This window comes from Calidris pugnax, unplaced genomic scaffold (genome assembly GCF_001431845.1).
Source record: "Calidris pugnax isolate Ruff unplaced genomic scaffold, ASM143184v1 scaffold82, whole genome shotgun sequence".
Lineage (NCBI taxonomy): Eukaryota > Metazoa > Chordata > Aves > Charadriiformes > Scolopacidae > Calidris > Calidris pugnax.
The window spans coordinates 735,295-760,934 of record NW_015090833.1 but is presented as its reverse complement, the minus strand read 5'-3'; the positions used below and the strand labels follow the sequence as shown (position 1 = coordinate 760,934).

The 25,640-nt window shown below is 44.3% G+C and overlaps 1 protein-coding gene across 1 annotated transcript; it reads left to right on the top strand.

Moving 5' to 3' along the window:
- The first annotated feature begins 1,060 nt into the window (after nt 1-1,060).
- Nucleotides 1,061-25,236, top strand: TTLL10 (tubulin tyrosine ligase like 10). Its single transcript, XM_014941341.1, has 14 exons — nt 1,061-1,179; nt 4,150-4,254; nt 7,368-7,533; nt 8,516-8,634; nt 9,564-9,684; nt 9,864-9,949; nt 10,148-10,319; nt 11,644-11,815; nt 13,748-13,888; nt 14,488-14,604; nt 22,009-22,102; nt 22,464-22,471; nt 24,645-24,738; nt 25,100-25,236. Exons 2-14 carry the CDS (start codon nt 4,161-4,163, stop codon nt 25,234-25,236), a joined length of 1,521 nt encoding a protein of 506 aa, XP_014796827.1. The 5' UTR covers nt 1,061-1,179; nt 4,150-4,160.
- The last annotated feature ends 404 nt before the right edge of the window (nt 25,237-25,640 follow it).

Sequence of the window (25,640 nt, the reverse complement as noted above, 5' to 3'; positions counted from 1 at the left end):
GGAGTAGCTTTGGTGGGCTCTTGGGGGCTGCTGCAGCAGCCTACTGCAGGGATGGGTTTGCTGGTGCAGACCTCACCGTGGCACAGAGTAGCTTTGGTGGGCTCTGCCTTCAGCCTCCGAGCTGATCTTCAGGACATTGCAGAAGGATTTGCCCCTGTTGAGTAAAGAAACAGAAGGACTTACGAGGATTAAGGACAGTAATTTTGCCCTCTTACTAGTTTTCACAATGTAATTATAGATGCCCCATCCCTGGAGGTGTTCAAAGCCAGGTTTGACAGGGCTTTAAGCAACCCGGGCTAGTGGGAGGTGTCTAATGTGGGTGGAACTGGATGGTCTTTAAGGTCCCTTCCCACCCAGACCATTTTATGATTAATTTGAGAAATTTAACAGCACGGACCAGCTCTGCTTCTCAGCATTAACAAAGCCCAACAAAGTACTGTGCTGTGCAACCTCTGCTCAGAAAGGAGAGCTACATTTTAGACTGAGTATATATTTTCATGCCTTTAACCTGTTGGTGATCGTGCACCGGAGAGAATGAAATGGGACTTTCTGGTTTGCTATTCAGAGCAAGTGGGAAGGGTGTCTCCAGCAGAGGTGAAGCCTGACCTTGAGAAGACTTGAGGAAAGCCACAGGAGGGTGAGCAAAAACGTGCTGGTGAGCAGACACTTGGAGAAACAAACTGGTTTCCCTGTTTTTCTCTTACACAATTCCACTCTGATCCACACAGGCTTGTTTGCTCAGCAGCCCCCCCGTAACGCTGCCACCGGACAGCTTTATCTGGAAGAGCACATGTTTGTGGAAATCCCATTGCATTTTCAACATCAGAACCCCCTGTGTGATCGCCCACAGTAGCCAGGCAGCAGTTGCCAGGGGATGAGCCTGTGTTTAGAGCCTTCCTGAGCCTCCCAGACAGCCACAAGGCGATCTCCATAGATACCCAGCAGAAGCAGGCTGGGTTTCTGAGCCTCTGCTCGCTGTTGGGAATCCATCCTGCTTTGGTCAATGGAATAAGGCAGCCTGTGCTCTCCCAGAGCCCAAACCTGCTCCATCACGGGATGCTCTGTTCCTTTAGGAGCTGATTATGGTCTGACTAGAAGCCAAGTGCAAGTTCTCCGAGCTGAAGGCAGGGCAGGGAGCAGTTAAACTCTGCCAAAGTATTTAGAAACCGCCGAGCAAAGGTTAGAATTTCCTTTTCTTTTTCTTTTTGTTTTAGCCCTTGGAAGAATGGGCTAAAAGGCAAGAAGTTGTGGTTGTACAGAATGTCTCTAATCTCTGAGAAGATACAGTACAGACTGATTTATCAGTAAGATGCTGAAGTCATTTTGTGTCATCTAATGACAGCAGTGCCGACAAAAGCTAACCAGCTATTTGCATCTACATTATGATATTTGGAGTGAATGTCACAAGCTCCAAACGTGGCTCAGCAAATCCTCAACACCTCTTCTCTGAGGTCTCATCAGATCACCAAAACTGGCCAACTGCTGTCATCAGAGACACTTTGGTAAAAACACTGCGCCGTTTCGTTGAGTTGTTGCAGAACAACTCCCTCTCCAGACAAACAAGAGGATGCCTAAAATGCTGTTCTTTATATCAAAGGCTTTACATAAATTCTGGACAGGGCAGCACCATCGCTTTACTAACACAGCGATCGCTGTTTGTATTAGTACCTGTCATTAAGATGGTGCTACAGAGATGTCCATCGTTAAACAGACAGACATAAGGAAGAGGCTCCTCACTTACTGCAGACTTCCCCTTCTGCTGTCTTAAAATCCTTGTGCTTTGCCAGGAGAGTGCATAAAGTAACTTCCACACAACGTGGTATCTGGATGCAAAGGCACACAGAAGCTGCGAGGCCACTGGGTGCATTAATTCCTCAGGAGCAGGGATTTGCTCGGCTCGAGTCCATCGGCCTCACAGGGCAGTGATGTGTAAGTGCTCAACAACATGAGAAGAGAAACCTCTGAGAAGAATTTATCCCAAAATGAAGGTACGGGAGAGGCTGGGATGAGAAGCAAACAGCAGAAGGCCTGCAGAATGCAAGAGCTGCTTTTGCCTGAGAGGAAGATTCCTGCTTTTGATGTCTGGCATCACAGCAGGGTGAAAGAGGAACACAAGCCTAAGCAATCTCCTCAGCATGATGAGGATTTCTTCACGTGTGTGTTCCAATTGCATTCTTGAGCCTCACTCCTTCCCTGACCTGTGTGTTTGGAGTGCAGGAGAAAGCACTGCAAAATTCCTTCCTGCAACCAGACTAGCAAATGCAAACCCACCTGGCCATAAACCACCACGTAGGACTCCTGTTCCCCATCCCCAAGTTCCCTCCACCCAGAGCAGCCTTCGCTCCGGGCGCTGCACGTACCCGTGACCTCAGCCTAAGTCCAACAAATCCCCACTAAAAGCTCTTGGGAGTTCTTTCCCTCACAGGATGCCTCCCGGTGTTGGGGCGAGGGTGCTGGTAGAGGAACAGCTTCTTATTCCCTGTCACTCTTCAGGGATCATCTTCATCTCACAGTCTGGCAAAGGCCGCCTGCCAGGCTCTTTTGGGTGGCAGCTGCTGTCCATGATGCCAAGCCCCACTCCTTACCTCCTATCGGAGTCTCAAAGACCCTTTTTTCCTCTAATTCCCCTTGTGGCTTTGCCAAACTGAGGTTTAAAGGCAGGTGGGTTCCACGACACCCACCCCTCTCTAAACCTCAGGGGTTTTTGAGGCAGCTTAAGATGTCACTTCATGGGAAACCACGGGGGTCTCTGGCCTCCAACTGAAAATAAAACTCCACGTGAGCAAACAGAGTTGAACCATCAGGCTTTGACTGGACAACAAAACCAGAACTCCAGTCCCACCCAGTGCAATTACACAATTATTACTCAGATTTGCAGATCAGGGAGCTGGCACCGTGATGTTTGGGACACGGCCACAGCCACGGGCCATCAGTGACACAGTCAATCAGTGACACTGACACCCTTGTCTACCTGCCCTGCCCACCCACGCCAACAAATCACCTGGGGGAGGACAGTGACATGGGAAATAGGCTTTAAATATATCTCACTGTGGACTCAGTAGCTCAGTATTACAATTCAGCTTATTGCATTACATCTTCCTACATAAGAATACTTAGAGGAACCAGCACTTTTGCATTTGTCTTTCTTATGGACTCCATTTATTTGCTGTTCTTAGACTATTTGTTACTTTTGTTTGTAAACAAAAGTAGCAAATACATATTTCCCTCTCTAATTCTAGCTGATGTTTCAGGGGCCCTATGCCTCCTAAGGTGAGCATCCTTACTATAAAATAGTTGCAGCCTTGAACAAGTCCTTTTTTACAACTGACTATTCCAAGCATGAACCTTGCTAAAAATATTCTGCCTGCCTCACGTCCAACAACTATCTGGGGTTATGGTTTCTGTCTCCAGACAGAATATCTCATTTGTTGTTTCCAAATCCATTGTGAAGACAAAAAATTAGTCTGAGCTTCCAAAATGAGTCTGCTGAAAAGCAGCCTGTCTTTTATCCCAAGGCTGAACAACTGGAGCCTGAGGATGCCATAGAAAAGAATACCAGATAAATCTGAAAGCAGCTCTTGGATCCGAAAACAACTCCATCAAGACTTAGGAAAAGCACCCAGCTCCTTAGAGAACATTTACAAGGAAACCCAAGACCTACATCGAGGTGTTATCGATGGGAAGGAAGTGGAAAGAGCACAAAGATTAGACCCAAAAGCACTCAGATCCCCAGCACAGTCACCAACCAGCTTATCACGAGAGACCACCCAGGAGCAGCTGTAGATGGAAAGCAGAGCCTGTGTGTTCCCAGCTAAACACTGAACTCAAAATAAAGATTAAAAAAAAAATGAAAAAGTGCACAAAGATTAGACCCAAAAGCACCCAGATCCCCAGCACAGTCACCAACCAGCTTATCACGAGAGACCACCCAGGAGCAGCTGTAGATGGAAAGCAGAGCCTGTGTGTTCCCAGCTAAACACTGAACTCAAAATAAAGATTCCAAAAAAATGAAGAAACTGCAGAAAACGGTGAAAAACGGCATCTACAATCAACAGAGGAAATGATGATGAAGAGAAAAATGCATCTTACACTTTCTCAGATCACTCCTGGCTCTGGCAAAGCGGCTGACGATGGTCTCCCCTTTTGCAGGCTCGGCTGCGATGGCCTTTGTGCCAACCAGGAGGAAAAAGAACACCAAATCCAGTAAGAGAGGAAGCAACCAACGACTGGCTGGATCCTCATCAGCTGCCAGAGGTGAATCTTGTGTCCTTGCTTTTTAGCTATTCATTGTGCCAGGTCCCAGGATCAGGTTCTCAGTTGATGCCAGTATCAAGGGAATTTTATCTTCTTATTCTATCCAAAGTGCTGACAGAAATTACAGACATATTGCATGTGATTTACACCCTTTTCATTTAAACCCTGTGAAAATACCAGACCACCCTTTTGCTTCTAAAATAATCCAAGGCAGAAATTATTGATACTGGCTGACAAATCGCTGGTGGAATTAAAATATTTTACACTAACATCTTAAGTGTTTTGTTGAAGACACGAAGAAAAACACAAGCAGTTTCTCTGAAAAGAAACCATTACATTTTTATGGAAGAGATAATTTGGCTGAAATGCCACTGGTATTTCGATGACAAAACCTACAGTATTATTTTTCTGATGTAGGCAGCGTTGAACTCAGCTGTGTGAATTGGCAGTAAAAAATACATTCATTTGTTGCAAATGAAAACCTTTTTAATACGGAGGCAACCTTTAGGGCAACGCTTGTCTTTAGAAAGATGATTAGATCGTTTCGCTTTCCTAAATGAAAATGTAAACTCTGGATTCTAGAGAAATCAGTCAGCTACTGTGCTGTTAAACCTTCCTTGACATGGAAAAGGGGGAAAAACAAGTTCTGTGTTTAAGCTCTGAGGTTTTTTTTTCCCTTTTGGTAGCAAATGAGACAAAGCAGACTGCATCCTCCCCGCCGGTGTGTTTATCGCCGGGCGCGCTGAAAGCAGAGCTGAGATTTGAGAGGAGCTTCTGCCACAGACACCACCAACACACCAGTCCTGAAGAAATTAATGAGCCAGATTCCAAATTGTCTCCAGCAATGTCATTTGCTGCCTGCCCCCGGTGTGAAGCCCATCTCTGTGCGGGCTCCCTGGAAGGGAATCAGCCTGTTTAATGTCACGCTGCTAGTTAAGTGAGGAGTTAGAAGCCCGTTTCCCCAGGGGCTTTTCCCCCCCCCCCACTACCTCCACAAGAGAAAGATCACAGGACAAGGTAGAGCTGAGTTTTCAGAGGCACAAACAGCCTCTGAAATATCCCCTCCTCGCTGCCAAGCCGCCCTCCCTGCTCTTTCCCAAGAGCTCAAGTCCCAACAAGCATCTAATCCCACCGCTGATAAACAAGTGAAAAGGCCCTCGCCCGAAATTAATGCAATCAGGCAACAGGAATAACCCCCCCCCACATCCCTCTTTCTCCTTAGCCACCTAAGGATGCAAAACACACAAAATGAAGGCTGAGGGGGACTCATGTTTAAATAATACATGTCGAAAGATTCAGTGAAATGAAGGTTCGACTTTAATACTGGGAGATTCCATAATTAGACAGAAAAGAAGATAAAAGGCTCCCACCCCCTGGGTCTCTGTATAAAGATTAGAGAGGGAGAGACAAGTCTGTGTTCAGACTAATGGAAGAATAACCTTACCAGCACTTCAATCATTGCAGGGTATTTCACTTGTCCATGTCTCGGGATAAATGGGACTGTTTAAAATGAGTTAATTTCTTAGCAATCCAGGCACGGAGGGAGGCGATAAAAGAGCCAAAAGCTCTGGCAGGAGGTACAAGTGAGCAATTAAATGTTAAAAATAGGTAAATAAATATTTACATTCCCATATCAAAGAGTGAGAAGAACAGCAGTGTAACACCCTGTGCTTAGAGATCAGCCCCCCTCGAGGGGAGATACCGGTAGCTGGAGGGGTGGCACCGCTTTGCGGTACAACCTGTCCATAAAAAGCACTGGTTCTAGGAAACAGATGAGCTGTGTCACACTTTTCTGAGCCTCTTTCAATTTGCCTGACACTTATGCATAAAGCATTAACCCTGTTCTTGGAGCTGCTTGCTGTTTGGTCCAAAAAATTTGGCTGAGTCGCCGACGACAGTCTCTTCTGGAGGAAGACAGAGTTATGTTTTTGGTGCGGCGATGGCAAAATGAGATGGTGCCCAAGGAGCCAGGCACAGCTCTCTGCTGGAGCCTCCTCCCCATTGCAACCCTCCCATCATCCAGCCAGGAGCGAGCACAGCCTCAGCCCCACAGAACCAGTCATGGGCAGCTGGAAAATTCACTCTGGAAAAAGCTCATTTTGCTCATTTCGCTGGGTTACAGGACGTTGCCGAGGCAGCGCTCTCCTTCATGGATGCTGTGCCCCGGCTTGTTCCAACTGGTTGTTTAGTATGAGGTTTTTTGGGGTTTGTTTTGGTTTTGATTTAAGGAGGAAATTCAAGGCAGGAGTCCAGGGATTAGCACTGATAATGCTGCAGTTTCTACCAAGGCTCAGGCTTTTGCTGTTAGAATCCTTCGGTGCCAAGAAGTAGTTGGAGCAGAAACGTAAAGCGAGTCCCGCCTCAAAGGGTTTGCAACGGGTTTCCTTTATTCCAAAGCAAATGGAGCCAGGTGTGGGAGCCTGCTGGGAACTCCAGTAACCCCAGGCACCCAGTTCACCCTGGCCTGCAGCTGTGTCCATAGGTGGAGCCCAGCGAAGACATAAAACAAGAGCTCATAAAATGAGAGATAACAACATCCAATAGCTTTGCTCCACTTCAGGCAAAAGAGTTTTGTCATTGAGATGGAAGTTTTTACTCACTGTAACAAATAACGATAAAAGAACAGTCCAAAGAGTAGATAAACTCCAGTCTTGTCATCTGCTCCCTTCCTGCTCCCTCCTTCCCTGGCACTGCCTCATCCCAGTGGGAGCAGAACTAGGACAGAGAGGACTTTTTTGTCTATTCACAGGCTTCACTGTTCCCAAAAGTTCTGTGTGTAGCCAAGTTGAAGAGAAACCAGAGGGGTAGTTTCTCAGCCCCTGGAAATATTAAGCTTTGTATGTTTTCCATAGGTTTGGAGCCAGTGATTTGGGTATCACTATCCCAAATGCTAGTTAATTAACTATTATTGAGCACTTAATACCTGCTACCAGGTTACATTAGCAATAATTTCTGAGCTGTTTTATGACAATGCCCCTAGTGATGGCTATAAAATCAACTGAAGTGGTCCCTTACCTTGCAGTATTTTCTTCTGTAACACCTTGCTTTCTAGATGTGGGCTTCATGGAGAAGATCCCAGACCATCTGAAGTGTCTCAATCTCCAATTTTGCAGATACTTCTACCAATTCTGAAGCGGAGACTGACAAAGCCAAGCCTAATGAGAATAGAACAGAGAGTCAGACGTGCCCTCAAGAAAAACAGCCAGAAAAAGAGATACCAAAAGCACCATTGGGACCAGGACCATATTTTTATATCAGTGGATCTAATGGAGCAGGGCTGTAAGTAGGTCCTTTTCCCAGACTCGTATGACCATACGTGAACTCATGCAGTGTTATCCATTGGCCTCAAATAATTTTCCTCTAATTTGCTGTCTTTTTGGAGTGGTGCACCTGGGGAACCACTTAAAGGTAATTCAAATAGAAAATATCCACTGGAAGGCCACCTGTGGTAAAGTAACTAAATACTGTACCTTTGCAAAGAAATGAAATATTTCTATTTGTTTAATGAAAGTTTCTCTGTTGGGGCTGTTCAGAAATCACTCAGCTACGCCACGGAGCAAATCTGGTAGCACCATCACCAGAGCTGGGAGCCACTGTTGCTGATCAACATTCTGTTGTGCTAAGTGTTGTAAAACAAGTGAAAAATAGGAAGAGATTTGTGCCCAGGAAAAGCTGTCAGATCAGAAGTTCCTTTCTGAGTTCTTTCCAGCGTGTCAGCATTCTTCTCCAGCTGCTGTCACCACAAGCTCTGCTGCAAACAGCACTTCCCTTGCTATCTTTCCATAGTTTTGTCTACAAACACCTTTTTCTATTACTACTTGCCATCTCTCCCTAAACTCCTCAGCGAAGAGGCTCCTCATTAAGACTGGGCCCTCAACATTTCTATTCCATGGGTACCAGTTGCATCCTAATTGGAAAAACCCTGCTTTCAGCAGGTTTCAGAGCTGCTGCTGAATCACAAGGTTCTTACCATCCTCAGTTACTCCCCCGACCCTCTCAAGTTCAGACCAGCAGATCCACTATGCTGCTGAATCACAAGGTTCTTACCATCCTTACTCCCCCGACCCACTCAAGTTCAGACCAGGAGATCCACTGGTAGCCATTCTAATTAATGCTTCCCAATTTATCCCCCACCCAGGGGATTCCGGGTGTGTTAGGTCAGGCTCCCAGAGAAAATTATTAGGAGTTCAAGGGATTTGAGCTAACGAAGTATTTGCTAATAGATGGGAGGCTACTTTGCTGTTTTGTTTTCCCTGTGCAGTGTGAGCATCTATTGCCAGAGCAGAGGCTGGCAGCGTATCTATGACAACAGAAGAGAGGATTATGCACTGAAATGGTGTGAAATCAAGTGCCGAGAGACCTATTACCATTTCAAAGAAGGTAGAGGTGCCTGTGGGCCTTGGGTGGGAGAGGGCAGTGGGAAAAAAACTTGAGAACACTGGACTTGTGACTCCCAGGACGGAGGAGGTCACCTGGGGGGAGGAGAAACAGGTAACCTCAACTTCTCAGGAGGCCTCAGAGGGGGCATCAGAGCTGGATTGCCATGGTGATTAAAGAAAGGGGCTTAGACAAGAAAACAGCTTGGGGAGAAAAGATACTGTTGAAATGAACAAAGTACGGTGAAATGAGCAGTACAGAGATTTAAACACAGGCCATCACAATCCCTTTTGAAAGGAGATCTTCCCTCTTTGAGCAGAGGCTGCTGTAGGATGGACACAGACCATAATGTGGTCTCAGACCAATATGCAGCCTGCTCTGGAACCTCTCAAGTCTGGGTCCTGCATAAGGAGGGTGCCTCACATTTGGAGACACCCCAGTGGAGAGAGGAGAAAAGGAAGGAAGGGTGCACCTGAAGGCAGAATTAGAGTAAGAAGGGTCACCCCACACACCCCAGAGGGAGTGTGTTACCTCTTCCCTACCAGCCCATGTACAGCACCTGCTGTCCCCTCCTGCCAGCTCTGATGGGAATGTGGTAGCTAATTGCCAGGCTGCACCATTACAGCAATTGGCCTAATTTACAGCAGTGCAGATGTGTTTCAATGCAATCCTGCAGCTGGAGTGGTGTGAGGGCAGTGGCACTGGTGGAGTGGGCAAGGGAAGCACTATTTCATGAAGCCCCATCAGGTCGGCCTGTTCCACTACAAGGTTGGACAGAAAGACATTTACAGCAACTGATTTCACCACTCCTTGAGTTGTCTTAAAGCAAATTGGTGCCACTCAGCAGGGACAAAGTCAGCTTCATCCTTCAGATCCTGTGCATGGGACAATGAGGGAAAGCTTCTCTTTTTTTTTTTTAATTTCTCGTGCAGGTGAACAGCTTCTCTACCAGATTCCCAACAACAGAGTCCTCACCAGTAAGATAGGGCTTTTATGCTGCCTGAGAGAGCAAGAGCGAGTGATGAAAAAGATCAGTAGGAGCTCCAGTTCCAAGTAAGAGCTCTCACCTTTGAGCCTCGACCAGAAACACGCCAACAGAAAGTGAGAGACATAAACAAAGGACCAGTTTCTTCTGGATACCTAACAGTACAGGATACAAAATATTTGGGTTTTATTTCTTCCTTATGAAAGCGTTGGATGGGGTTTTCAACTTGTATTTGATTCTCCTGTAGGTTACTGAAGATGGAAGAATTCTTCCCAGAATCTTTTCGCCTGGACTTAAAAGATGAGAGAGATGCCTTTTTTGAGCTTTGCAAAGGTAAATTGTCTTAATGACGGTGGCAACCAATTTAAATATCTATGTGATCCTCCAAAATGTTTGTAAAAGTAATATGCAGTAAAAATAATTGATATCTATGTGCATATGTACCAAGCAAGCAGTTTTCAGAGCCCACAAATGGGCACACAGGCGTTTCACAGGACACACGTTACTGTAACAGCCTCCTTCTCTCTGCAGAAGAAGACATTTGGATCTGCAAACCCAATTGCTCTAACCAAGGTCGAGGAATTTTCCTGCTTAAGAATCCAGCTTCTGTCAACAGCCTTCAAGCCAAGCTCCACAGCACCAAGGAACATCTACTCAATAAGGGGGTACCACACAAGGCTCCCAAGGCCAGGATAGTGCAAAGGTAGAGACCAAAGGCTGGGAATTCCTGTGTGAATAGTGCATTTGATGAAGCACACAGGCCTCAGCGAGCTGAACTGTGCCATAGGTATTTGATGTGCTTACACCACATCTCATCAACCTTTGATATTTTATTTTGTGGGAGAGAGGCTATTTTGCTGGTTAGTCCATCTTGCAGACACACTTTGGTCGTTTCAAAGTAGATCTTTGTCATCAGAAAGATTTGAGTTTACCTTTGTCTGGAAATTTAAGAATGACTTCAAAAGGCCAGGTGCTGAGGTTCTGTACATGAATGTGACACACAAAGCATTGCACAAAGCAATTTAAATTAGACATTATCCCAGCTTCTGATACAAAAGTGGGATTTTACAAACTGTACAGCTACAATATCTGTTCCGTGCAATCTAGCAAAGCCTCCCAAATACCTTCTGAACTCCACCTCAGTGCTGCAAAAGTCTACCTCAATCAACATGCTGTGGCAACCAGTCACTAAAATTTTGCTTTATTTTTGATTCCTTGCATGAATAAAAGAACCACGAAGGTTCTTTGTGGAATACACCCCCTCTCAGCCACTGCTAGAACATTTTGTAGAGTAGCAGAACAGCAGAAAGAGGAAGGGAAAGATAAGGTAGCAGAAGCTTTGAGAACAGTTTCAGCCACTGGACATTACTTGTTCACTTTTACACAACTCACTTGACTGTTGTTCCTCAGCAGCCAGTGTAAGGAGCATTTATTTATATCTATACATTAGACCAAGGGCCTTTGATAGACCGATACGTGTCTTTGACACTGACAATCAGCAGTGCCAGGGGAAGAAGTGGTTGGACCCTATCTAATATCTCAATTTCTGTTCATGAGGAATGGCTTGTGCTCTGCTGAATGAGGCTCCATATTCCTTTGAAAACTGCAGTTAGCGTTGATCGTTTATAACAGCATATCCTTGTCATTTACGTAGACATCCAGCAACCTTTGATGATAAAGGGAAACAATTCCCAGATTACATCAGGCTGGCAATAAAAGCAGTGGTGCTGTATGAAGGGCTCTTTGTGCTCAGACATAAACTGTGTATATTCTCCAGTAAATATTAGTAAATCTTTAATTACCTCCCGCTCCTGAGACGGCACAGCTTCTCTTCCTCTTGAAAGGAGCAGTTTTGGGCATTTCTAACCTCTCCCAGGAGCGCCCTCTGCTGCCATTCACTTGTGTTGAAAAAGAGACAAACGGATCCGTTCTGTGGGGAGAAATGAACAGGTTTTTGTGTGAGCTTGGAATTGTCACATTTTATGGCTACTTGTTGGTGATGCTCGTTTGAAATGCTGCTCTGACAGGTACATTCAGCAGCCTCTGCTCCTGGAAGGGAAGAAGTTTGACGTCCGCTCGTACCTCCTCATCGCCTGCACGGCGCCCTACGTGTTATTCTTTGCCCAGGGTTACGTCCGATTGACCTGTGTCAATTATGATGCCGCTTCTGATGATCTGACAGTTCATCTCACCAACCAGGTAAATGAGTTCAGAAGAAGGGGAGGGTGCTGTTGGCAAAGATGGGAAGCCAAAAAAACTTTTGAAAGGCTAAAAACAAATACCTGATGTGTGCAGAATCCACGCACCCAGGAAAGGGATGGGGGCTCATGGTCAGGCATGGCAACAGGACTGAGCATAAGCAGTACTGGATCAGGTTCTGTTCTCTGCCATGGACCAGTTCTCTGCTTAACCTGACAATTTTTGCTCCTGGACCTCCTTTTTCCTGCCATTACTCTCTCATGTATCTGTAGATGATAAGCTTCTTAGGGAAGAAGCCTTTGATGGCAGCTACCTAGCACAACGGAGCCTTAATCGTGGCTAAGGATTTTGTGCTTACACATAATAATCATAAAGATGTAAGATGCAGAAGTGTTCTTCAAGAGCCATTATTCTTAAATCTTCGTCTTTGCTTGTCTTGCTTCTCAAACGAGAGCTACAACAGAACAAGACTGTTCTGGCTTGTATCCTGTACATCACACAAAACAGAAGCCTGCCTTGCTCAGATCTCCCCGCAGTTTTGCTGCAAATGAGGCCTTTCTGTAGTCAGAACTGGCCCTAATGAAAGAGAATTAAAAGAACCAGAAGGAAGAAAGCAGTTTGCTTTTAAAGGCCTTCTCTCCCCTCAGTATCACGCTGTGCTTTGAGAGCCCACACTGGAGAGGCATCAGACGAGCCCACTTCAGTTGGAGTTTTACGGTTCCTGTGGAAGTGCAGCTCAGGACAGCAGATTACAGCTGCTTCCTGCAGTCTCTGCCATTATCACTCTGCCCCTTGTTTTCCTGGAATAGTCTGTTTGCTCAGCTAGAGAGCTATCCCCAAGGAATTCAGGTGCTCGGGTAGGATCCCATGGCACAAGTGATATTAAACAAAGGACAGGTGTTTATTAGCAGAACATAAATTATCTCGGTTCCTGCTGGGAGGAGGGAAACAAAATTCACAGGAGTGGCTGGTTATTACCAGACTCCTACAAATTACAGTTGATTCTGCTCTCGTTTTCCCTTCTCACCCTTTCATCCCACCTGGAATCAGTCATTTTCCTACTGGATGTCCAAAAGGCAAGAGGCAGCAGAGACAGCATCACTAACCTCACTGTGACCATCCCCAAGATGGACCTGCAGCCAAACCTATGCTGTAAATACCCCATCACCCAGCCGACACAGGGAGTCATGAGACAGTGGAAGGGAGAAGCCCTCACCTTGGTTTCCTCTGGGGATACATCTCAGACCTCTCCCAGATGTGGTCTCCAGGCACTGGAACTGCATTAATTTCAAAGACTATCATGACTAGGATTTGAAAGCACCTCTCCCTGACTGACAGCCACTGGTCCAGTGTGTATCATACATACACACACACACAGAAAACACCACTCTGACAGCAACCTTGGGAAATGGTCTCTCCAAGGGCCACGTGGGTGAGACACATTTGTGCCCGTGGCAGTGCTGTACGATGGGAGTCAGCATGTTTCTTCAGGTTTAGCTCTGCTGGTGAGGTGTGGGAGAACAAGGGGTTAACAGGATTGTGGAAGAAGCAGAGACCAGGAGAAGAAGCAGGAACAATGGCAGAAGATGGCCCATAAGCATCTCCAGACCTGTAAACAGGACCTGTAAACAATGCCTGGTGCCCCTGACTGATGGAGGGGAATAGCAAAAAAACAGTCTTTGAGATCAATGATGGCTATTGGCCAATTTTGAGGCAGCATAGAAGGTGAAGGAAGACCAGGCTGTAGCGCACCCATGGGCTCAATGACTGAGTGAGGGGCTCTGTTTTCTCCACCCCTATAACTTGATCCTGACCTTCTTCCTGACTCCAGATGCCTGGAACAACAGGGTGGTTGGCCATCTGCTATGCCAGCCAGTTCCCAGTGGCTCTTCACTGCCAGAAATCTAATGGTCCCTCTGCTCTGTCCCCCAGCACGTGCAGAAGAAGAACTCCCTGTACAGCCAGCTGAAAGATGAGACGGTGTGGCGGATGGAGCACTTCAACAGCTACGTTAATGAGAAGTTCAGAAAAACCAATGGTCTCCCCAAAGACTGGGTTCTCACTGTGTTTACTGTAAGTGTGTGGTGTGTTACTCTGCCTAATGAGGGGGACTGAAATAGGGAGAAACCCCGTCAGGTCACTGGAGCCCCCAAGGAAACACATACACTGAGTGAGAAGGTATTGATGGCCCCATGGTAACCATCTGTCTGCAGATGCTAAACACAGAAGTGAAGACACAAAGAGATTAATTTTAATAGAATGGGTAATCTGCTGACAAAGAGAGTGTGAATGTAAACTCTAGCTATAAAAATGCAATTACGGTCTTCACATTCCTTACCCAGTGCTGTGGTCCTGCATTAAAAAATAAAGTACAGATTGGAGCCCCATAGGAGTAAAGGGAAAAACACCCCTAAAAATTCTTTAGACAGCTCCTTCTGAGTAAGGGACAAGGGCCAAGACTCCTTCACACACCACCCCACCAAGTTCAAGAGGGGATTTCAATCAACTCAAAGTGGACAGACTTATGGTCTGCAAAGTCTAGAGGGGAGCTCTGCTGGGGCAGGGGACGAAAAAATTTCCCTATTCAAGAAAGCACCTATGACTTAGAGTCACTCCTGTGCCCTTGGCACTCGTGATGACCAGTTACCACCGTTCCCTCTCTTCCCTTGCAGAAGAGGATGCAGCAGATCATGCTGCAGTGCTTCCTGGCAGCCAAGCACAAACTGGATCGCAAGCTGGGCTACTTTGATCTCATCGGCTGTGACTTTTTAATTGATGAAAACTTTAAGGTACGAACGCAATATCGTCAAATACTAAGTGTGATGTTGGCCAGATGTCTCATGCCAGCAGTACAACATGGTGGGCACAGGCTCTGGTGCTAGGAATTAAGTAGAGCATTCAGGCAGTCACGTATGAAGTATAGGATTGATTTTTCTTCTCCAATTCTGTTGTCCAGCATCGAGACACGGCACCTGTATTTCCTGCACATTCCTGGCATTAACAGCTCAGGATGGGAAGAAAAGTACTTCCTGCAGCTGCAACTGTTCTGTGCAGAACTTTCACAGGGCAGTGGAGTTCATAGGCAAAAGTATGGGAATTTTAATGCCCACTCAGTTTTTTCTTTCTCCAGAAACCAAACATGCCAGCATAAATCAGTGTGTAATGCCTCCAACATCACCTGAAGCCCACTGATTTGCACTAGCTGAGTGTCCATCAAAGGCAACAAAGAACTTGCCCTCACCATACTGAAGATCAGTCATTATCCATTCAGGTGTCAGCATCAGCATCTCCATGTCCACTGGGGGTTCACCACTTAGCAATAGGTCAGCCCAATGAGCCTATAAAATTGGCTAGAATTACAACTCCAACTTGTCAAGAGTGAATGAAACACAGCCGAGAAAAGCCAGAAGAAAGGGAAAGGGAAATGTTGAACACGGTGATTGAGGTGGTTTCAATGCATTACAGTCCTTCAAAACCACCTGGGCTGAACATAACAGAAAGCCATCTGGCAGATTCTGCTGTTGCTAAAGCAGAAAGGAACTCAAACTCCAGCCAAGGGCAGAGTGGGAACAGCAAACCCTATGAAAGAATGGAATTAATGTATGTGGCAGTGGGTAAGGCACCTGAACAATAGGCTCCTTTGTACTGGAAGTCAATGGTAAGGGAGAGTAAATGGCAAAGACATAGAAACTGGGGCTTCTCAGATTTCAGTGGGAATTGTCTTTTGCAATGTCGGCATGCAAAGCCCTGGCTGTGTAAACTTTAAGTAGAATAGAAGATCCAGTATCACTCTATTGTGGCAATTCCTTCTCAGCTAGTTAAAAACTTCAGCGTTTAAAGACCATTACATCCTCATGTATTTTACATATGGAGAGACAAACCAAATCTGTTCCTTGGCAGGTATTATCTGTAAGAACGAGGAGGAACTTCCGGGCACTTAGTGGTGACAGAGTCAGTTGGAAACTGGAACTTCCCTTTGAGAGAGAGCAACGTGGAAATTTAGGCATTTATTTAGCATAGGTTTGTCTATGTTTTCTTGCACCTGCTGGGGAGCAACTAACCTACTTCTTTCTTGGAGCAGTGCTGCATCGAGAGACACTCCCTGCAGAGGCAGGACTGGCAGCTTCAACCACCAGTTAACACTGGTGGGTGCATCAAACTCCCAGTTTTCTGTGGGGTGACATCCCAATTCCTGCTCTGACATAATCCTGTAATACACAACAGCCTTATTCTCCCTGTCATCCTGTTCCATGACACATAGAATCTGCTTGATGCTGATTTAACGTGGTCCCATATGTTCAGTCCTATAGCTCATCATCCTTTTCCCTCTTATTTGTCTGAGATATAAATGCCCCCAGCATCATTCCTAATAATTCTTGAAGGCCCTGCAGCATCCCGATTCAGTCTTTGGAAGGTGTTCTTCCTGCCTCTGGAGTTCTTAGAAGCACAGATTGGAAAGCAGGGCTTGCTGAGAAACCACAGCTTTCAGTAGAGCTTTGCATATTCATGTGTAAACTGAGAAAAGAGCGAAGCACTTGAAGAGGAGAGGGAGCAAAACTGACGGATGTGGTTTTGCTGTTGTTGGCTTTTTTTTTCCAACCGTTTTTTGGAGCTTCCTTGTGCTGCACTGGAAATGCTGAAGTCACTGCCCAGTTCAGGACAGTGTCATTTTCAGTGCCCAAGGAACCTGTTTTCAGAAAGCATTGTGTCAGCCGTGCAGAAGGCCTTCTCTCTGGAGGTACACTGGGAAGACAGATGTGTAAATTTTTTATCAGCCATAAAAGGACCCCGCGATCTATCAGCAGAGAACAGACTGAACAGAGATAAGCCGTTTGCCAACTTGTGCTGGAGGTACATAACTGAAGATAATGCTCAAATCCCTAGTTAAAGCAGGGACGGTTCCTTTGATTTGAATGACACAGAGGTACCCCACAGATACTGTAAGATCTGGCTGTGCCTGCTCCAGGTCACACTGATAACAAAATCTGATGAAAGCTTGTCGAGAGCACGGAAAACAGAAGCCCACTGCCTTGGCCTGTGGTCTCCACTGTGCTAAGCTGGTCCCTTTCTGGGTCAGCAACATTCAGCAACACCCTTCCAGGGCTTGGTTTGTGACCGTGCACATGGGTTCAGCTCTGTCCAGATGGATGGAGTTATTTTATTCCTATTTCTGAGTGGCATTTCAGTGCTGCTGAAAGCTGCAGCCAGAGGTCAGGCTCCCTGGACACCTGCTGCTACACAAATGCAGAACAAGCCAGCCCTGCTGTGGATAGCCTGGGGCTTTGAAGTGTGTTACAGCATCCTAAGAACAAGTTCTGATGAAGAGAGATACAGACATTCCCATTCAGTCTGAGCTACCACATCACTTGGAGCCTTTGGGGGCAGGCACTGATGCCCTCTCCCTCCCTGAGAGCCCAGCAGGATGTTCAGCTTCCACCTGGCGAGCTCCAGCAAAGACCCACACAATTAAATAAACTAAAGGCTTTTTGATCAGAAACAGAACAAAACTCTGGCTCAATCATGCATTTCCTGCATACCAAAAAGCCCTACCTCTGCCCATGTCAGCAGGAAAAGGACCCTTGAGACAGGTCTTGTGCTCACAGAGAGCCACCACGACAACACGTGACAAGAGCGCAGTGCCATCGTCCAGCACTCCTCTGGGAGACACTGCACTGCTGCTGTAAGGAGCAACGAGACTACAATAGTAATTAAACTAGATGAAAATAAAAAATATTCAGCACATCCTAATATTGCATCTAGCACTATACAAAAAAAAACAAGAAATGAGGCCTCAAATCCTGGTGTACTGCAGGATCTGGTCGCAGTCAGAAAACTGTTCAAGAACCTACGGAAAAATCCTAATATTTAAAGATTTTAAGCCTACCTGTGATGTCTTGACAGAGTGAGTTTAAGATGTGATGGAGCATGGAGTTGTACTGCCAGGCTGCAGGGAGCAGCAGCCTCTTCACACCGGAGTAAGACCCAGAGCAGCAGTTCTGAGCAAAGCCACAGGGCACTCGTTACTGTCCTCATCCCTTGAGAGGCCTAAAGAAAAAAGACAGTCCATGGTTAGGAAGTCGAGGACAGATATTCTGGATTTGGGGTTCCTTTCTTTGTCATATGTTTGCTAGGAAATTCTAAGCAAGGCACCTGCATGCCAGATGCAGGGAGAAGCACAGGAATTTCATTCTACCTGAAATCCCCTTGAAATTATAGATAATCACAGAAATACGGTGAATCTTGGCTTATAATATGTCTTCTCTTATATTTTATTATGCTTATTCTCTGCTCTTCCTTAACTGGAACCAAAGGGATTTATTAACTTGCCCTGGTTGCTGAGAGGTTAAAAGCATTTAAAAACTGTGAGACACTCAGGCAGCACAATAATGGGGAACGTAGAAAATGAAAAGCATGAGAACAGAGAACTTCCTTCCTCCACCTTGTCAGTTTTATTTGTTTCAAAGGAGAAGAAACCAAAACCTAATCAAGACAATTATAAAGGGTCATTGAGTTCATCTGTCAGCACAAAATCTTATGAACTTTTAATAGGAAAAAGAACACTTACTCAGAAGATGAATGAGTTTGCCAAGAAAAATATATGTAACTGAGGTGCCCTCTGTTGGCATCTGCAAAGCAGGTTTTTTTGATCAGCTGTACCAGTTTGCTGGGGGAAAAAAAACCCCCACATTTCACTGCCCTCACTTACTAGTCTTTTCATTTGTTTAATAAAGTATTTCAAAGAAGTGAAAATTATTGTTGTAGATTATTCTTAGCAAAACAAAGAGCCAAAGGGAAGGCTATCGTGTTGCCAAAATGTACCAAACACTGAGATTTCACTTCGCAGCTACTTGCAAGCAAACTCATTGCTTCAAAGTAAAAAAAAGTAAAATAAAAAAAATCAGATTTTTAAAGCTATTTTTAAAAATCAATTAAAAGGGAGTAAAGTTCTCCTGGGGCTGTTACATGATTAAATAGCCTCTCTTACAAAACACTGAATAGTTCCTATGTGTGTTATATACAGCATTTAGCACCATATGGTGGAGGCAGGAAATGAACAGATGAGTTTCTCTCACTATAGGGAAAAGAAATCGTAAACAGAATTAAGTGCAAGTCAATTGTTTGGTTTCACACAGATTTCTAACCGGACCATCACCTTCTGCACTTGCTGCTTCAGATCTTGGCATTTCAAAGGGAAGATGAGATGAGAGCAGTATAGATATGGAAAAGCAGTATTTTACATGGCTTCTACCTGAAACTAAAGCTTACCCAGGAAATTAAGGCCAAGAGTTCATCAAAAACTCAGTGCAATGTTCACTTGGGTTTGATCCCACATCCACTTCAAATCAAAATGATTCCTACTAACTTTATTTCACGGTATCCAAAAAGTTCCAACTAGAAATCATTATGGAAACTGGTATGTTAAGAATGACATCTAAAGAGCAAGAGTTAATCTAAAGACCATCAGCTGGGGACACAAATTAAGATGGTGTGTTCCTCTGTCCAGATGGATGGAGTTATTTTATTCCTATTTCTGAGTGGCATTTCAGTGCTGCTGAAAGCTGCAGCCAGAGGTCAGGCTCCCTGGACACCTGCTGCTACACAAATGCAGAACAAGCCAGCCCTGCTGTGGATAGCCTGGGGCTTTGAAGTGTGTTACAGCATCCTAAGAACAAGTTCTGATGAAGAGAGATACAGACATTCCCATTCAGTCTGAGCTACCACATCACTTGGAGCCTTTGGGGGCAGGCACTGATGCCCTCTCCCTCCCTGAGAGCCCAGCAGGATGTTCAGCTTCCACCTGGCGAGCTCCAGCAAAGACCCACACAATTAAATAAACTAAAGGCTTTTTGATCAGAAACAGAACAAAACTCTGGCTCAATCATGCATTTCCTGCATACCAAAAAGCCCTACCTCTGCCCATGTCAGCAGGAAAAGGACCCTTGAGACAGGTCTTGTGCTCACAGAGAGCCACCACGACAACACATGACAAGAGCGCAGTGCCATCATCCAGCACTCCTCTGGGAGACACTGCACTGCTGCTGTAAGGAGCAACGAGACTACAATAGTAATTAAACTAGATGAAAATAAAAAATATTCAGCACATCCTAATATTGCATCTAGCACTATACAAAAAAAAACAAGAAATGAGGCCTCAAATCCTGGTGTACTGCAGGATCTGGTCGCAGTCAGAAAACTGTTCAAGAACCTACGGAAAAATCCTAATATTTAAAGATTTTAAGCCTACCTGTGATGTCTTGATGGAGAGCATCTAGCACTATACAAAAAAAAACAAGAAATGAGGCCTCAAATCCTGGTGTACTGCAGGATCTGGTCGCAGTCAGAAAACTGTTCAAGAACCTACGGAAAAATCCTAATATTTAAAGATTTTAAGCCTACCTGTGATGTCTTGACAGAGTGAGTTTAAGATGTGATGGAGCATGGAGTTGTACTGCCAGGCTGCAGGGAGCAGCAGCCTCTTCACACCGGAGTAAGACCCAGAGCAGCAGTTCTGAGCAAAGCCACAGGGCACTCGTTACTGTCCTCATCCCTTGAGAGGCCTAAAGAAAAAAGACAGTCCATGGTTAGGAAGTCGAGGACAGATATTCTGGATTTGGGGTTCCTTTCTTTGTCATATGTTTGCTAGGAAATTCTAAGCAAGGCACCTGCATGCCAGATGCAGGGAGAAGCACAGGAATTTCATTCTACCTGAAATCCCCTTGAAATTATAGATAATCACAGAAATACGGTGAATCTTGGCTTATAATATGTCTTCTCTTATATTTTATTATGCTTATTCTCTGCTCTTCCTTAACTGGAACCAAAGGGATTTATTAACTTGCCCTGGTTGCTGAGAGGTTAAAAGCATTTAAAAACTGTGAGACACTCAGGCAGCACAATAATGGGGAACGTAGAAAATGAAAAGCATGAGAACAGAGAACTTCCTTCCTCCACCTTGTCAGTTTTATTTGTTTCAAAGGAGAAGAAACCAAAACCTAATCAAGACAATTATGAAGGGTCATTGAGTTCATCTGTCAGCACAAAATCTTATGAACTTTTAATAGGAAAAAGAACACTTACTCAGAAGATGAATGAATTTGCCAAGAAAAATATATGTAACTGAGGTGCCCTCTGTTGGCATCTGCAAAGCAGGTTTTTTTGATCAGTTGTACCAGTTTGCTGGGGGAAAAAAACACCCCACACTTCACTGCCCTCACTTACTAGTCTTTTCATTTGTTTAATAAAGTATTTCAAAGAAGTGAAAATTATTGTTGTAGATTATTCTTAGCAAAACAAAGAGCCAAAGGGAAGGCTATCGTGTTGCCAAAATGTACCAAACACTGAGATTTCACTTCGCAGCTACTTGCAAGCAAACTCATTGCTTCAAAGTAAAAAAAAGTAAAATAAAAAAAATCAGATTTTTAAAGCTATTTTTAAAAATCAATTAAAAGGGAGTAAAGTTCTCCTGGGGCTGTTACATGATTAAATAGCCTCTCTTACAAAACACTGAATAGTTCCTATGTGTGTTATATACAGCATTTAGCACCATATGGTGGAGGCAGGAAATGAACAGATGAGTTTCTCTCACTATAGGGAAAAGAAATCGTAAACAGAATTAAGTGCAAGTCAATTGTTTGGTTTCACACAGATTTCTAACCGGACCATCACCTTCTGCACTTGCTGCTTCAGATCTTGGCATTTCAAAGGGAAGAGGAGATGAGAGCAGTATAGATATGGAAAAGCAGTATTTTACATGGCTTCTACCTGAAACTAAAGCTTACCCAGGAAATTAAGGCCAAGAGTTCATTGAAAACTCAGTGCAATGTTCACTTGGGTTTGATCCCACATCCACTTCAAATCAAAATGATTCCTACTAACTTTATTTCACGGTATCCAAAAAGTTCCAACTAGAAATCATTATGGAAACTGGTATGTTAAGAATGACATCTAAAGAGCAAGAGAGACCATCAGCTGGAGACACAAAATAAGATGGTGTGTTGTTCTCAAGTATGCAAATGTATGCAAAAAAAGGGATATTGTTTAATTCATCCAGTCCTTCTGAAAATTCTCTCCTGCCTGCATTCTGTGTTGTGGGGTTTTGTTGGGATTGATTAGTTCTCCTACCTCTAAGATGCTCACCAAGTCAGTAGAAGGACTTTGCTCTGCCTCTGAGGAGACCCATTTGTCTTTTGTAGGTCTGGCTCCTGGAGATGAATGCCAACCCAGCACTGCACACCAACTGCCAGGCCTTGAGGGACATCATCCCAGCCGTAGTCAACGAGAGTCTCGGTAAGGGAACACGTCACGGGGTGGCAGAAAATGCCGTCACTCCAGTGCTTGTCAGAGGAAAGACTTCTGTCTGTATCAATTGTAGGGCAACACCAGTCGTTGAATAAAGATATTGCACTGCTGAGTCTGTAAGAAATTCAGAAAACACTGAAAATTCTAATCCATGCAGACCTAGAAAAGCCAGAGTCTTTTTCGCCGGGTACCCATTAGAAAGAAATAAGTGATTACACTCTTTTTTTTGTTATCATTATTTTTAAGAATCTTTTCTTACATATTTCCATACAAGAGGCCAAATCTTAATACATGACCCTATAAACTGCACCTGCACATTTTTCTCATGCCTGTTGCTCTGAATGTGCAGGAATTCAAGTTGGTTTTTGCAGCGTGCCTGACCCGGCCGTGGCAGGGCTGGAATGCCAGGGTAACCCCCTGGACTTCTCAAATACAGCTGGCAGCTCTTACCCAAACTACACAAAGTCTGACAAAATCCTCATGTAGTCTGATATACGTTAATTAAAACTGCTGCTACCTGGAGGACCAAAATCTCTGATTTTTTTGTGATATCCCTCTATGTGTGAGGAGAAGTAAAGGGGGAGTCTATGTCTGCCTGAAGGGGATTGGCAATAGCCCACTGATGCTTACTGTCACAGATACAGTTACCATCCTGTGCAGATGTATTTTTATTTGGGGGTATATTCATATCCCGTTTTGCACTGTAAACTGTTTTACAGTATAGTTCCTACCATTTTCCTAAAATGCTTCCAGTAGAGCTGAAGCTGGCTGAAGTGTGGAGTTGTACTGCCAGGCTGCAGGGAGCAGCAGCCTCTTCACACCGGAGTAAGACCCAGAGCAGCAGTTCTGAGCAAAGCCACAGGGCACTCGTTACTGTCCTCATCCCTTGAGAGGCCTAAAGAAAAAAGACAGTCCATGGTTAGGAAGTCGAGGACAGATATTCTGGATTTTGGGTTCCTTTCTTTGTCATATGTTTGCTAGGAAATTCTAAGCAAGGCACCTGCATGCCAGATGCAGGGAGAAGCACAGGAATTTCATTCTACCTGAAATCCCCTTGAAATTATAGATAATCACAGAAATACGGTGAATCTTGGCTTATAATATGTCTTCTCTTATATTTTATTATGCTTATTCTCTGCTCTTCCTTAACTGGAACCAAAGGGATTTATTAACTTGCCCTGGTTGCTGAGAGGTTAAAAGCATTTAAAAACTGTGAGACACTCAGGCAGCACAATAATGGGGAACGTAGAAAATGAAAAGCATGAGAACAGAGAACTTCCTTCCTCCACCTTGTCAGTTTTATTTGTTTCAAAGGAGAAGAAACCAAAACCTAATCAAGACAATTATGAAGGGTCATTGAGTTCATCTGTCAGCACAAAATCTTATGAACTTTTAATAGGAAAAAGAACACTTACTCAGAAGATGAATGAGTTTGCCAAGAAAAATATATGTAACTGAGGTGCCCTCTGTTGGCATCTGCAAAGCAGGTTTTTTTGATCAGCTGTACCAGTTTGCTGGGGGAAAAAAAACCCCCACATTTCACTGCCCTCACTTACTAGTCTTTTCATTTGTTTAATAAAGTATTTCAAAGAAGTGAAAATTATTGTTGTAGATTATTCTTAGCAAAACAAAGAGCCAAAGGGAAGGCTATCGTGTTGCCAAAATGTACCAAACACTGAGATTTCACTTCGCAGCTACTTGCAAGCAAACTCATTGCTTCAAAGTAAAAAAAAGTAAAATAAAAAAAATCAGATTTTTAAAGCTATTTTTAAAAATCAATTAAAAGGGAGTAAAGTTCTCCTGGGGCTGTTACATGATTAAATAGCCTCTCTTACAAAACACTGAATAGTTCCTATGTGTGTTATATACAGCATTTAGCACCATATGGTGGAGGCAGGAAATGAACAGATGAGTTTCTCTCACTATAGGGAAAAGAAATCGTAAACAGAATTAAGTGCAAGTCAATTGTTTGGTTTCAGACAGATTTCTAACCGGACCATCACCTTCTGCACTTGCTGCTTCAGATCTTGGCATTTCAAAGGGAAGAGGAGATGAGAGCAGTATAGATATGGAAAAGCAGTATTTTACATGGCTTCTACCTGAAACTAAAGCTTACCCAGGAAATTAAGGCCAAGAGTTCATTGAAAACTCAGTGCAATGTTCACTTGGGTTTGATCCCACATCCACTTCAAATCAAAATGATTCCTACTAACTTTATTTCACGGTATCCAAAAAGTTCCAACTAGAAATCATTATGGAAACTGGTATGTTAAGAATGACATCTAAAGAGCAAGAGAGACCATCAGCTGGAGACACAAAATAAGATGGTGTGTTGTTCTCAAGTATGCAAATGTATGCAAAAAAAGGGATATTGTTTAATTCATCCAGTCCTTCTGAAAATTCTCTCCTGCCTGCATTCTGTGTTGTGGGGTTTTGTTGGGATTGATTAGTTCTCCTACCTCTAAGATGCTCACCAAGTCAGTAGAAGGACATTGCTCTGCCTTTGAGGAGACCCATTTGTCTTTTGTAGGTCTGGCTCCTGGAGATGAATGCCAACCCAGCACTGCACACCAACTGCCAGGCCTTGAGGGACATCATCCCAGCCGTAGTCAACGAGAGTCTCGGTAAGGGAACACGTCACGGGGTGGCAGAAAATGCCGTCACTCCATTGCTTGTCAGAGGAAAGACTTCTGTCTGTATCAATTGTAGGGCAACACCAGTCGTTGAATAAAGATATTGCACTGCTGAGTCTGTAAGAAATTCAGAAAACACTGAAAATTCTAATCCATGCAGACCTAGAAAAGCCAGAGTCTTTTTCGCCGGGTACCCATTAGAAAGAAATAAGTGATTACACTCTTTTTTTTGTTATCATTATTTTTAAGAATGTTTTCTTACATATTTCCATACAAGAGGCTAAATCTTAATACATGACCCTATAAACTGCACCTGCACATTTTTCTCATGCCTGTTGTTCTGAATGTGCAGGAATTCAAGTTGGTTTTTGCAGTGTGCCTGACCCGGCCGTGGCAGGGCTGGAATGCCAGGGTAACCCCCTGGACTTCACAAATACAGCTGGCAGCTCTTACCCAAACTACACAAAGTCTGACAAAATCCTCATGTAGTCTGATATACGTTAATTAAAACTGCTGCTACCTGGAGGACCAAAATCTCTGATTTTTTTGTGATATCCCTCTATGTGTGAGGAGAAGTAAAGGGGGAGTCTATGTCTGCCTGAAGGGGATTGGCAATAGCCCACTGATGCTTACTGTCACAGATACAGTTACCATCCTGTGCAGATGTATTTTTATTTGGGGGTATATTCATATCCCGTTTTGCACTGTAAACTGTTTTACAGTATAGTTCCTACCATTTTCCTAAAATGCTTCCAGTAGAGCTGAAGCTGGCTGAAGTGAACGCAAGAAAAGAAAAGTGTAGTGTTCTAGTCTTCTTTTTTTTTTTTTTTTTTTAAATTTTCTTAAAAGTAATATTCCACAGAGGCCACAGATTACAGGCTGGAAACCACTTC

Coding starts and splice junctions, on each gene's coding strand:
- TTLL10 (XM_014941341.1), top strand. CDS start 4,161: ATGGCCTTTGTGCCAACCAGGAGGAAAAAGAACACCAAATCCAGTAAG. Junction 9,950..10,147: donor CTTTTTTGAGCTTTGCAAAG/GTAAATTGTCTT, acceptor TTCTCTCTGCAG/AAGAAGACATTTGGATCTGC. Junction 24,739..25,099: donor CGTAGTCAACGAGAGTCTCG/GTAAGGGAACAC, acceptor CTGAATGTGCAG/GAATTCAAGTTGGTTTTTGC.